The sequence below is a fragment of the Mustela nigripes genome, chromosome 2, assembly GCF_022355385.1.
Source record: "Mustela nigripes isolate SB6536 chromosome 2, MUSNIG.SB6536, whole genome shotgun sequence".
In the NCBI taxonomy this organism is placed as follows: domain Eukaryota; kingdom Metazoa; phylum Chordata; class Mammalia; order Carnivora; family Mustelidae; genus Mustela; species Mustela nigripes.
In genome coordinates this window covers 161,203,123-161,216,862 of record NC_081558.1, presented here as the reverse complement: position 1 = coordinate 161,216,862, position 13,740 = coordinate 161,203,123, and the positions used below count along the sequence as shown (strand labels likewise).

Below are 13,740 nucleotides of genomic sequence, written 5' to 3'. Positions count from 1 at the left end.
CAAACAAAACCAAATGATTTCTAGATTGTTTCTTACTTCTTAAGATATCAGAGGCATTTTACTTTGAGGAATGGTTGCTTTCAGCTGTTGCGCTCACTGCACTAAATAGTTGAATAGTGTAAGCAAAGACTCTGCATCTCAGTGTACGATGCAGTACAGGGTTTCCTACAACAAACTCTTTGACCTTGACCAAGACACCTCTGGAGCCTCAGTTTCTTCATCTGTAAAATGAAGAGCTCTGGCTCTGCTAGATCATTGGTACAGCTCCTTCTAGCTCCAACATTCTAAAGATTGTGGCAGAAAACAGACAACCTTTGTGTCGAGGCATGCCCATGCCTCTGTTTTTGACTCTTCATAAAGAAGGCAAATTTTTCAAAAGTTAGACTTCTTTTTTTGGAGAAGGGGAGCATATTTTTATTCACAAGAATCCTCTATGTTCTTAGACCACTATGGGGTCTGAGGTCCAAAAGAATGTCTGTGGTCTCTGTAAGATCCTCAGTCACCAAATAAAGTGGAGTAATGTTTATTGCAAGGTTTTCATTGAGCCAGAAAGGTGAAATAATACATTTTTAAGAGATGTTCAGCAGTGAGGACCTTTTCCTCACTTACTTTACCTTCCCATCACAATTCTTCCCCTATGAAAAGTATTTGATTTAGCTCTCAGTTACCCAGGAAATGCTATTAATCACAATCTCCTATTTCCTGATAACATTACCTAACTGAGGCTGTATTGAGCCACAGCATTACAGAAAACAGCAAATACCAAAGTGGCCTCTGTCTTCTGTCTTCCTCTCACTCACTGGCTCTGGCTCTGGCTTTCGCTCTCAAACTCAGAACTCCTGAGCCAGGGAACGCGGGCAGCTTCTGGAAGCTGCAAAAGGCCAGAAAAGTCATCTCTTCCTAAAGTTTCCAGAAAGAAACAGAACTCGGCCGACACCTTGGTTTTAGAGTAGTGAGACCATGTCAGATTTACCTACAGAACAGTAAAATAATAAATTTATGTTGTTTTTAAGTGACTAAATAAATAAATAAATAAATTTTAAAAAGGAAATCATTGGTGGGACAGATTACTTCCAAAAGATCAGATGCAGTCCTTGGTTGACTTGACTTAGTCTGTTGTTTTCACCAAGTGTAGAAACGCAGTATCTGTATGTGAATCCATAGTTGTAAAAACACAATGTGCTTAAGAATATATTTGCATCACAGTATGTGACTTGGCTCCTTAACTATCTTTTTTTAAGGTCTGAAATCAATTGGAACACTTCTCAGTTTTTCAGGTGGTACTTTTTTTTCTCATTGCATTTGGAAGAGATGTTTTAAGAAAATTTCAATGTTCTGAAACTGGGTAGGACATAGAATCTCTAAGATTTCTTTTATTGTGTGTTAATCCTAGTGATATTAATAGTTTGTAAAATATATTCCTGCAAAAGTCAACATTAATGAATTATGAGTGAGCTAGCATTAGCTTCCCAGGTCTTTGGCAAAACCAAGCTCTCTCTCCTTTCTGTTGGTGGCCCTTTCTCTCTTTCCTTATTTTAGCTTGCCACTGAAAATTATTCAAAGGTTACTAACTATAATTATTCAATTGAATTTTTAAATTCTATTTCATAATGTAAAACATTAGGTAGAAATTTTATATTTATCTTACTTCAGAATTCTGTTTTGAACATCTATACAACAGAATCCCATGCAACTATTTCAAAAGAAGGAGGTTTATCTTTGTTTTATAACATGTATATGTCTGCAATATATTATGAAGTATAACAAAAGGGACAGGCTGGAGTGCATGTGGTAAACATAGTAAAAATCAATTTTCTTCATACGTACATACATACATATTTATGTAAAATCCAGGGAGATGTAAGACAAAAATAGAAATACTGGTTGTCTGTGGGTGGTTAGGATTCCAGCTGATTTTTATTTTCTTTGTTAACCCTTTTAAAATGCATTGTGGTAATGAAAAGATATTGATGTTATCATTGGAAAAGTGTATTACATTAAAATCAGTCTTTAACGGATGGCATTGAGCATGGTGGAAATGATGGTGACTAAATAGATTGTCATCTGCGGAAAGTGTCATGAAATTCTTTCTCTCCCATTAGAGGGCAATTCTTAAATCTCATAAAATCTGAGTGGAAACCAAAAGGGGGAACTTGCTTCTCATGAAGGTGGGGCCTCTACCTAACGGGCTGTCCCTCACTTTCCATCAAAGTCCAGTGATCCCTTGCTCCTTGGGGAGGTGGCTCTTCCAGCAGGGACCCATGACATTTAATCCATGACCCTTCTCCATGGTTTTACAGCCCTTACATCTTCTACAGTTTTTCATTTCTCCTCAGTCTGATGCATGAAACTTCCCAGCACATTTTTGATTCCCTGTCCAATTGGACACCAAGGCTTGCCTCCTCTTTCCTTGTAATGTCCGCACCCCCATCACACTCTGCCATAACGAATCAGTAGACTCTTGTCCTCCGATGCTTAAAGAAATGCAAGACCCCCAACAGGTCTTCCTCCTCTCTCTTCCCCCCTTATTTTATCCACAACTCCACTCAATTCATATTTCTAAAATGTTATTTTATATATGTTATTCTTTTGTTGAAAGACCTATAACATGAAGAAAAAAATACAGCTCAGAATTCAAAGCCCTCCTCCATCTAATCTCACCCCTTGGACAGCTTTGTTTGGGCCCCAGCCCCTCAATAAAGCCTCTGTTCCATGATAACAACTGACTCACAGAGTTGGCCTTGAACTTCAGCAGTTCCAGCTGATGGCTCTTAGTGTTTCCTGTGGTTGAAATGACTTACCTTGTGGTTTCCACCAGACTTGTCTTTACAGTAAGAAGCCAGGTTTAGGTTCCCTACTGACTTGATCCTTATACCTCTCCTCTCCTAAAATCCTGGGCTACCTACTCATTCAGTTCTGTGCCTTATGTTTCTTGACTCCTTTATGGTGTGCAGGGATGTTTGTCTTCAGCAAAATAATAAATGTGGTAAGAGCAAGAGTTGTGTTTCATCATTTACATTTTCAAATCACATAAAACTGGTGCACTTGAGTGGCTCAGTGTTAAACGTCTGACTCTTGATTTCAGCGCAGGTCATGATCTCAGGGTCCTGAGCCCTGCACAGGACTCCGCTCTGAGCTGTGGTCTGCTTGAGATTCTCTGTCTCTTCTTCCAGCCCTCTCTCTGCTTGTACACCTGCCAGCTCTCTTGCTCAAAAGTAAATAAATAAATAAATAAATAATTACATAAAATTACCTATAATTATGCCTCTTCAGTAATCCCTTAAGGGTTGGCACTCAATAAATATCTCTTGATTAATTGAAACATTAAGCAGCATGTTTTCTAAGCATGCTGCATGTACAAGGGTGTAACACTACACTTTCGAATTTTTATATATAATAATGAAAGAATAAAAATCCAAGACAAATCAGTAATAATGAGTTAACCTCTGTGCAAACCACAAATGTAAGTTTACCTTTTGCCCAACTTCCTCCTTCTGAAAATGTCCTTTTCTCATTGAGTGTCAGTGTTTAGATGAAGCATTTAAAAAGTTTGCTCAAAACACACAATTATGGCTTGCCTCCAGCAGAAATAATGCGTGCCCCTGGTTCTCTTTGTAAATAATTGAATTTGCCTCTGAAGTTCACGAAGTTCAAGATTTCTTTGTGTGTGTGAAACGGGCGGCTTCTGTTTTCTCTTTATATGCAGCCGACTCTAATCTGAGGCAGAAGAAATGCTGTGCAATTGGGATTTGGTGAGCAGGGAGGATAATAGAGATTTTCAAGACTTCCATAGAGGAGTTATTTTTAAGTACAGAGAATGTCTATCCCCATGCTGAAAGGGCCTTTAGAAAACGTTACTGGAATTGAAAAGCCGCGGGGGCAGTTCCCATCATCTGGGCGAACAGTGCCGGTCCGCAGGGCGTTGCTGCCCTCTGCTGCATGCACACGGGCATGGAGGGGCTGTCGCATGGGGCTTGCAGCTGGACACCAGGTGTCTCCCATTAATATTCTGTGGGCATCTGCAATTTTTTCTTCTCTTAGAGCCTGGGTGAACTCCAATGGAGAGCTAGTCAAATCTGATGACTCCGGGCCACAGAGGTTTCTAGCTCCAAAACCCACAGACCAAGCTCTCTAAGGCACACCCTGAGAGGACAGATTTGCCCCGCTGCCCAACCCCAGTGGAAGGCAAGGATTCCAAGTGTCTGTAGCTCTGGAAAATAAGTGATGTTTTCCCTTTTTCTGAATTTGAGGGATTTTTTTTTTTTAAGAGGTGTTTTAGTTTAAAGCACTAGGAGCATAACTGCTTCAAGAGGAGGTATTCTTAGAGAATTCAGTAAGTTGAGATTTTTATGGATTTCATGTTGGTAAATCCTCTTAATAGGACTGTGGAGTGAGGTGACCAAAGTCCTTCCCTGGGCTTGTCATGCGTCCCAATGGAATGGGAACACGAACCTGCATATCAAGATCTCCTAGCCTATGTTTGCCGCTATACGTCATCACTGTGATTTACTAGAATTTCCAGGGGTGAAGGCAAAGAGACGAAGGCAGTCAGAACAGGGACATCTCCTGACTTTCAGTCAAAGTCTGTGCACTCCCCAGCCTCCCTGAAAGCATCCCTGTGAACATCACCTGGCCCAACACCTCTAGGGATCTGAAACTAAGTGTGGAGGTGGGCATGGGGGTGAGAATAAAGGTCTGAGGAGCCCTGAGCTAGGAAATAAGTAACTCCATCTTCTGACCTTTGCAAGAAACATCATTAGCTTTGTGGTGAGAAACTGCAGTGATAGTTGCCATGGCGAGTGTTCCCAGTGGTGGTGCAGAGGGTAGCCTGGTGTGGAGGGTAGTCTGGACATCCAGGACGGAACCCCTGTTTCACCACGATGCAAATCTCTGTTCTCCCAGCGAAATTCTGGTCTTCTAAATGGCAAAGGTAATGCCTTATGTCTTAGCATCATCCATATTTCTCCCAAGTCCTCCTACAGGGACAGATCAGTATGTACAAGATAGATCAGTGTATCATGATGTTGTGATACACGATGACAATATACATAACAACAACGTGGCCAGAATTCTCTCTCCCCGAGACCTCCATAAAACAGCGACCTTAGGAACACAGCTCCGCAATCTCATGTGTCTTTAGGCTTGCTGGTTGCTGCCCTATTGTGGTAGTGAAATCAGGGTCACAGAATATTTCACCAATGGTTCATATGGTTGTGTGTAAACACATGTATTTCTTTGGTCTTATTCTTTGTCCATCAACCCTATGCTGTAGTCCTCAGCCCAATGCTCGTTCTCTTAAGGGTGGAAGGTTATTTTGTTTCAAGCTAGAAAAACCAGTATGTGTATCTTACCTGGTGAGGAAGCCATCATGTAGAAGGAGTTGCCTCCCTAAACCCCAGTCTCAGTCCTCTATAAATGGAAGTGACGGGGCAGATATCCCAGGCCTAGTAGCTGGCTGAGGTAAGAGGTTCTCTGCCTTTGGATTCAGATTGTTTCGGCCTTACTCTCTCTGGTTTTTGGCTGAGACACAGACAAGTTGTTCTGCTGTCAGAAGAAAAAAAAAAAAAATCCTCCAGCTGCTGGAGTGAGAGATTCCCCTGTCTCACCTCCAGCCTAACCCAGATGAGGGTTGGAAAAGGAGCCCTCCCTTCTCAACACCCCTCCCCCCCACCCAGGAAATGTGGACTTTCCTGCATTAGGTGTGACAATAAAATTCGGTTTGATAGCTGATGTTACCCTCCGTTACTTTTCAGATTTTATTAAAATTAAGTGTGTTAATTCTTTGTTCTTTCACCCAGGAACCATTCTGGGAAATGGGAAGGAAAACATATTTTAAAAGTGAACAGAAAAACTGTTGTGAAAGACACGAAGCTCACATTTGTTCAATGACTTCGTGTTCTTGAAAAGAAATGTATAACAAGTACATTATGAATCGCTCTGCATGATTTCCTTTGTTTGGATTTTAGAATCAGCATGACTGACACAGAGATCCTGAAGGAGAGAATCTTTGGATCCTGAGAAGTCTTTTAATGAAGGTGATACACAAAATTTCAGAGAACAGTTTCAACATTGTTCTGGTGAAGGTTATACTTAGCTCTGAACCACATTACTTTCCTGTCTACGTTTCATTTCCTGGGGTCTTGCCAAGTGATAAACAGACCCAGGCGTGCAGTAGGTTTGGGGTTTTTCTGCACAAATAGGGGAGCTGGTGTTTGCTTCAAGGCATCAGTTGACATCCATGATCATGGAAATGCTGGCGTAAGGCCTTTAGGAGACGATGGAGAAAAAATGGACCTACTGTGCTGTCTGTTCCATCATCCAGATACATTTTGTCAGGGGTAAGGCTTCTGGTTGTCCTGTCTTGTCAGATCAGCTGCTTTGGGGTGAGTGGGGCCTCTGTTCATTTAAAATGGGGTGAGGCTGCTGACATTGATCACCAAAGGCAGATCATTTCTAAAGTTTTCAGTTACAAATTTAAGTGGCAGCTATTGGAGAGATGTTAGGGTCTAGAAATGATTACTAATGAACACTAAAAACAAGAAGGGAATGAGTGGTTTGTGCCACTGCTCTGAGACATTTTCACCCATTTCCTTCCTAAGAGGATCTCTAGAGTAACTGGAAATTATGCTTCTTGGAAATGAAATGCTCTCTCCATGGTCGTCAGAACAACTCCCGAATTCTAAAAAAAATCACAAAGCCACCAGTGCTGTGGGATCCCTGCTCAACTTTTCTCTCTCTCGAGGATCCTTTTTCTTTTGTATATAACAAGTATTACTCCTCCAAATATGAATGTCTTTGGGATTTAAACATATGTTGAATTTTAATGAGGCATGTGTAGGTATGGACCTGGAAGACAAAGTAGGGTCCTTGCAACACTGGGAACCGGTTCCTTTAGGGCCTATTTAAAAATAGCGGGAGGAAAGATTGGTTCTGCATTCCATAGCATGGGGGAATTACAGAGAGTCCGAGTGTCTTAAGAATTAACTATGCTTTACAGATGGAGCTACAAAGATCTTAAGGAGAATTTCTAAATCAAAGGAGACTTTGGAATACAATGCTGTGGATAGAATCAGAGGCATATTATCAGGCAGAGGAGAGCTTACAGGGAACAACATTAAACTATACTAACCTCTGCCTACCCAAACTTTTGAATCCATGAAAGTGTAATAATTTCCATTTCTCAAGTACCTTAGAGAGCCTTGTTTCTTCTCCGTTGCTTGTCATCTTTTTATCTTTTTCCTTTGTGAGCTTCAGTGGTACTTGTCATAATAATATATCATTCCTGGAACAGTGTTCCATTAACGCTAAAATGGAGGCCTCCACTGGTGAAGGCATGTCAAAGGCTCAATGCTTAACATATTTTAAGTGCCTTCTACTATGTGGTCAGAGAGCTGATGGGAGAGGATCTTCTTTTTATGTCTAGTATTTCAAAGTGTTGATGATAGAGGATGCTGACCATAGTTTATCTTCAGTGGAAACTCTACCTGAGGTATTTTCTCCCTTCCTCCCCTCAGGAGCCCTAACTGCATGGACATGGAGGTCTTTTTGATCTTCATAGTGAATGTCAAATTTCTTACTCTTCTCAACCAATTTGGGAAGCAGTTGGGTTGTTATGAAGGTTAGAGAAAGAGCACAGACTTTAAGTAACCAAATGCATGTTCTTTTAATGAGGTGTGACTTGAAGCTAGTCACTTAATCACTTTGTGCCTCAGTTTCCTCTTTGATAGAGTTTTAACATCATTCTGTGGTATGTGAGGAAGATTAAATGAAATGGCCTATGGAAAAGCATCTTGTGAACATAGATTTTTAAAAACAGCCCTACACATATTAGTTATTTTTTCAGTTTCAGAAAATATTATTGGTGTGTTATATGCAGCTCAAAAAAAATCAATAATACTTATAGTAAAAGTAGTTGTTTGCTGGTGGACTTCAATTTCTAGGTAGGCTTAATTTTATTCACAGGTGGTAAGAGAACTTAAATTATCCTTTGGACAGCCCAACAGACAAAAGAGAGGACTATCTCTCTAGAGTCCTTAAGCAAATGCCTCCTCATTTGTACTGAGTCTCTGCTCCTTTATGGGGATCATGCACTGGCTCCCTCCTATGTGTAAGGCAGCCGGAGAGAAAGTTTCTTAGTTGCTCTCTCACCTCACCAAAGTGACCAAGGTTTAATTAAATAAGAGTCATCCCACATGAATCATGTAAGCGAATGGCTCATGTCCTTCCTTTTCAGGAGTATGGGAAAAAGCAATCAGTACAGAAAACGTCTATGCTTCCCCTGGCTCTGATATCAACCTGACCTGTCAAACGTGGAAGAAAGGCTTCTTGGTGCAGATGCAGTGGTCCAAGGTCACTGATAAGTTGGATCTGATTGCCCTTTATCATCCTCAGTATGGCTTTCACTGTAGTAATGGCGGTCCCTGTGAGTCACTGGTGACTTTCACAGAAACTCCCGGAAATGTGTCCACGTGGACTCTGCACTTAAAGAACGTGTCATCCTCGCTTACTGGGAAGTATGAGTGTAGCTTTACTCTGTATCCAGAGGGTTTTCGGACTAAAATCTACAACCTACTCCTTCAGACAAATGGTAAGCATAACTGTAGAGGGAAAGGAGCACACACTTTCACTCGGCTCTCACTCATTCGACAGATGTGTCTTACGCACCAAGCGTGTGTGAGACACGGTGCTAAGTACACAGAGGTTGGGCAGAAAGAGGTATTGCCCAGAAAGGAAGACAGAAATTCATCACATAATTCCACAGATAAATGTAAAATTGCAACAGTGACAAGTGTTAAGGGTAAGTGATAAAGGTCTTGTGAAAGAGCATGTAATAAGGGCCAGGGAAATTGACCCTGGGAAAGCAACACAGGAGCAGAAGTCTGAAGAAAGGGTAGACATGAACACCATTTAGGAGGTGGGAAGTTTGTGAGTGATCCAGGGGGAGGGAACAGCTTGTGAGAGGAGCTTTGTAGTGTTTGAGGACATGAGAAAATGCCAGCGGGGCTGCAGCGCAGAGGTTAAGGGATGAGGTGGGAGACATGGCAAGGACCAGATCATGTCAGATCTTGTCAGCCATATTTGAAGTTTTGATTTTTATCTAAGAGCCATAGGAAGACATTGAAGTGTTCACAACAAAAGGATGGCATGACATTTATAGCCTGGTTGTACTTGTGTCAGAAAAAGATCGTGCCGGCTTCGGTAGGAGAATAGAAAAAAATGAGCAAGAAGGAAATGATGGGATCGAGCTAGGAGACAGTCCCAATAGCCCAGAGGAGACAGAGTGATAGTTTGGGTAGACATAGAAAGAAACAACAAATTGAATGCTTTGGGCATAAAATAGGTGTGACTTGCTAATAGAGTGGATATAGGACAATGGTAGTTTGAAGGAAGGGAAGAGAAAAATTTAAGGTGACGTGGGAGGAGGTGCCATTCATTGAAGGCATAGGGAGCAGAGTATGTTTGTGGGGGGATGTATGCAAGTGGCTTTGGGTATATGTCCTATTTAGTATTGGGCAGGCAAAGACACCAAGGAGGCTGCTGGACAGGTAGCATTCACACATACGTGCCTTAGAGGGCTGCATTTGGAGGAGGAATCCTAGGCTTAAGTTCTAGCTCCTTTCTGGACAGAAATAAATTTCACCCGGGGATTGTCACGTACATTCTCTGAGCCCATCTGGAAAATGATGATAATAATGCCTACCCTAAATTAGTTGGTCCTACAGTAAATGATTTCCATTTATACTAATGGAAAAGAGTGAAAATGAAGGCCAACAAATGGAAAATGCACTGGAAATGAAATGTTTTTAAGTCAGGGGAAAAGTGGCCTGGTAATGTAAGAGAAAAACAACAAAAATTAACTCGTGAAGGCTGTGCTAAAAGAGGCACCGGACTGCCCAGATCAGGCCACACAGATGGATTTATTACCTCCTCTCCATGTCTTATCAAGAGATAAGACCAAGGTGTTGGAACAGTCCATCTGGAGACTGGGAGGTCCTCCACCACTATTTTACGATGCCCTGTTCCCATTACTGTTTTCCAGGAAAAAAGAAACACTTGAGTTCAAATTGGGGGTGGCATGGGGCGGGGTTGAACAAAGAGAAATAAGGAGACCTGCATAGAACAGTGCTTTGCTACACATACTTTGGAGACAGCGACCTGGATTTGAGTGTTGGCTCTGTCTACTATATATACATTTCATCTTTGTCAAGTTATTTCAAGTCTCTATGCTTTTGTTTTCTTATATAACAGATATGGATAATTATAGTACCTCCTTTATAGGTACCATTATTTTGATGATTAAATGGGGTAATTTGTGTAAAGCACTTAGCATAGTTCCTGCCGGAGAGTCAGAGTTTGGAAAAGGGTAGTTTTCATTAAGAAGAGTAATAATGATAATGTGTGAACTCTCTTTATCAGTTCTTATTTAAAATGAGTCCTCCTCCCTCTTTTTTTTTATATTTGCCTGCTACGGAACCCAGTGAAACATTGAACATACATTAGCACAGGTACACGGTGACCTTGGCTTTAGATAAAGTTTTTGTACCTTTTGCCTAAATCTGTAAAATGTACTATCGCACCTCTGAGGATCTAAAGCCTCCCCTGAGAACTGACAAGATGGATTGATGTTCCCTCTAGTAAATAAGGGATAAGGGACAGCTCAACATGTGGACAGCACTGGAGAAGAGGTAGTACGTTACCCGGAAAGGAGAGTGGCATTGCCTTTAAGGAAGGCATATTTCTTAAAATAAAGGGCAACTCAAAGAAGCCAAGTTTAGCTTTTAAAAACGGCAGATCTCTGGATAGGCAGAAGCCATGTCTACATGCTTTGTGGTTAGAAATTCCCCAGTCTTCTCATTGTAACTTTGCTGCTTGTCAGCTGCACCAGATTGAAAAAAAGAAATGGCCTCAATATTAAAGAAATAGTTCTGATACTGGGTACCGAGTACAAAGAGATCAACATACGAAAGAGCAAAACAGAAAGGGACAAAACATCCTTCATTACAGAGTGACCAAAAGTGTAAGCCTGGTGGAGAGTGAAAGGGTAGACACTTAACTCAGATGAGGCAGTTGCCATTCAAAAGCCCTGTCAAGTCCCCGCCCCAATGACACATCTCTTCCCCCATTATTCCTTTGATCTTCCCTCTCCTTCTGTCATTCTGTGCCATTTCCCTTGTATACCCCTGGGAGATCTTCAGGTTCACGAGCTAGGTGGGTAAGCAAAGCTCACACGAAGTGTAAACACTTACGAAGCACATGAACAGAGGCAAATTGAGATGGTGTAGAAGAATCTAAATATGAAAATCTGGAGGACCGCAGGCGGTAGGGACCTCTTGTCTCCTTTCTCTTGTCCTCTGAGCCATTCTCCTCCCCGTCTGTTCATAAAACAGTATCTGTCCCCATGTTCTGGAAGGCCTGAGAAGGGATTCTGTTCTCTTTTCACAGTGTTTTGTTCCTTTGTGTGAGGTGGTACTCTGGGGGCTGCAGATGAGAAATTATAATGAACACTTGGGCTTTGGTTCTTTTTCATTTTCATCTGACAGGGTTTCCTCCTGGGTTGGCTTTCGAGTTACCCCGAGACATGCAGTTTTCTGAGTTGAACCCTTAGTTGCTATAATTAACCCAGGTTTCTTGGATTTTGTTTTCTTATATAAGTGCCTGAGATTGTAGAATTTTTGATGTATTTTAAAATTTGAAGTTACTAGTTTCTGTTATTAAAGTGCAACGTGACTCTAATTTCCCAGATCATGAAAAAGCCTTAGAGGGCCATTAATGTTGTGACTGGAAGCAGTAGGAGGGGAAGAAGTAATGGTAATACAAGGAGGAGGAGGTAGATAATAAAGTAATATAGAATATGATAAAAAAAACTATTATATTACTAGTAATGGAATATACTATCTTGATAATATAATCTTGGTAATTCGACTACTCTGTCTAGAGGCATAATGTGCTCTTTGACTCTTCCAGTTTTATTGAGAATATAATTGACATATGACATTGTATTTGTTTTAAGTGTACAACAGATGACGTGATACTTATATACATCTCATGAAATGATCACCACAATAAGTTTAGTTAATATCCATCACCTCACAGAGTTAATTTTTTTTCTTGTGATGAGAACTTTTAAGATTTACTCTCTTAGCAACTTTGAAACATATGATATAGTATTGTTAACTTTAGTCACCAAGCTGTATGTTTTAGTTCCGGAATGTATGTATCTTATAATTGGAAGTTTGTACCTTTTGACCTTCTTCACCCATTTCACCCCCACACCCACCTCTGGCAACTGCCAACCTGTTCTCTGTACCAATGAATTCATTTTGTTTTGTTTTTAAAGTTCCACATAGAAATGAAATCAGAGTATTTGTCTTTCTTTTGTTCATGTAGTATAATGCCTTCAAGATCCATCCATGTTGTCACAAATGGCAGGATTTCCATTTTTTTAAATTAATGAATACTATTTCCTTGTATATTAGAATATTTTCTTTATCCATTCATCCACTGGTGGACACTTGAGTTGTTTCTGTCTTAGTTATTGTAAATAGTGCTGCAGTGAACATGGGGATACATGTATCTTTTCAAGGTGGTGATTTTATTTTCTTTAGATATATACCTAGAAGTAGAAATGCTGGATCATACGGAAGTCCTGATTTTATTTTATTTTTTTTTCAAGATTTTATTTATTTGTTTGAGGGAAAGAGAGAATCTTCAAGCAGACTCCCCACTGAGTGAGGAGCCCAAGGCTGGGCTCGATCCTACCACCCTTGAGATCATGACCTGAGCCAAAACCAAGAGCCAGAAGCTTAATTGACTGAGCCACCCAGGTGCCCTGATAATTCTATTTTTAATTTTCTGAGGAGCCTCCATACTGTTTTCCAGAGTGGCTGCACCAGTTTGCATTTCCACCAACAATGCACAAGTGCTGCCTCTTCTCCATATCTTTTCCAGTATTTGTTAACTTACCTTTTTGATAACATTCATTTTAGCAGGTGTGAGGTGACATTGTTGATTTGCATTTCTCTGTTTAGTGACGGGGAGGCCTTTTCCTTGCCTATTGGATACTTGGATATCTTTTTTTTTTTTTTTAAGATTTTATTTATTTATTTGACAGAAATCACAAGTAGACAGAGAGGCAGGCACAGAGAGAGGGGGAGGCAGGCTCCCTGCCTAGCAGAGAACCCAATGCGGGGTTCGATCCCAGGACCCTGGGATCATTACCTGAGCCAAAGGCAGAGGCTTTAACCTACTAAGCCACCCAGGCGCCCCTGGATACTTGGTTGGATATCTTATTTGGAAAAGTGTCTGATCAATTTCTCTGGCCATTTTTAATTTGGATTGTTACTGTTGAGTTGTAGGACTTGTTTATTTATTTTCGATATTAACCCCTTATCAGATATGTGATTTATAAATATTTTCTCCCATTCCACAGGTTGCCTTTTCACTTTATTGATGTTTTCCTTTGCTGGGAAGAAGCTTTTTAGTTTGATACAGTCCTGTTGCTTATTTTTGCTTTTTTTGCCTTTGGTTTTGGTGTCAAATCCAAAAAATCATTACCAAGGCCAAAAAAAATCATTGCTCCTATATTTTCTTTTACAAGTGTTATGGTTTGGAGCTTTACGTTCAAGTTTTTAATCCATTTTGATTTGAGCTTTATGTAGGGTGGAAGACAGGAGTCCAGTTTCATTCTTTTGCATGCAGCTATCCCAATTCCCCAACAGCATTGATCAAAGAGACTACGCT

The 13,740-nt window shown here is 40.7% G+C and overlaps 1 protein-coding gene across 1 annotated transcript in view; it reads left to right on the top strand.

Annotated features, from left to right (window-relative positions):
• The first annotated feature begins 6,188 nt into the window (after positions 1 to 6,188).
• CD96 (CD96 molecule) overlaps positions 6,189 to 13,740 on the top strand; it is a 90,329-nt gene continuing 82,777 nt past the window's right edge. Inside the window, exons 1-2 of the mRNA XM_059388132.1 lie at positions 6,189 to 6,338; positions 8,234 to 8,587. Coding sequence (XP_059244115.1) covers positions 6,278 to 6,338; positions 8,234 to 8,587 — 415 coding nt within the window. The 5' untranslated portion in view covers positions 6,189 to 6,277. The remainder of the gene's footprint in view (positions 6,339 to 8,233; positions 8,588 to 13,740) is intronic.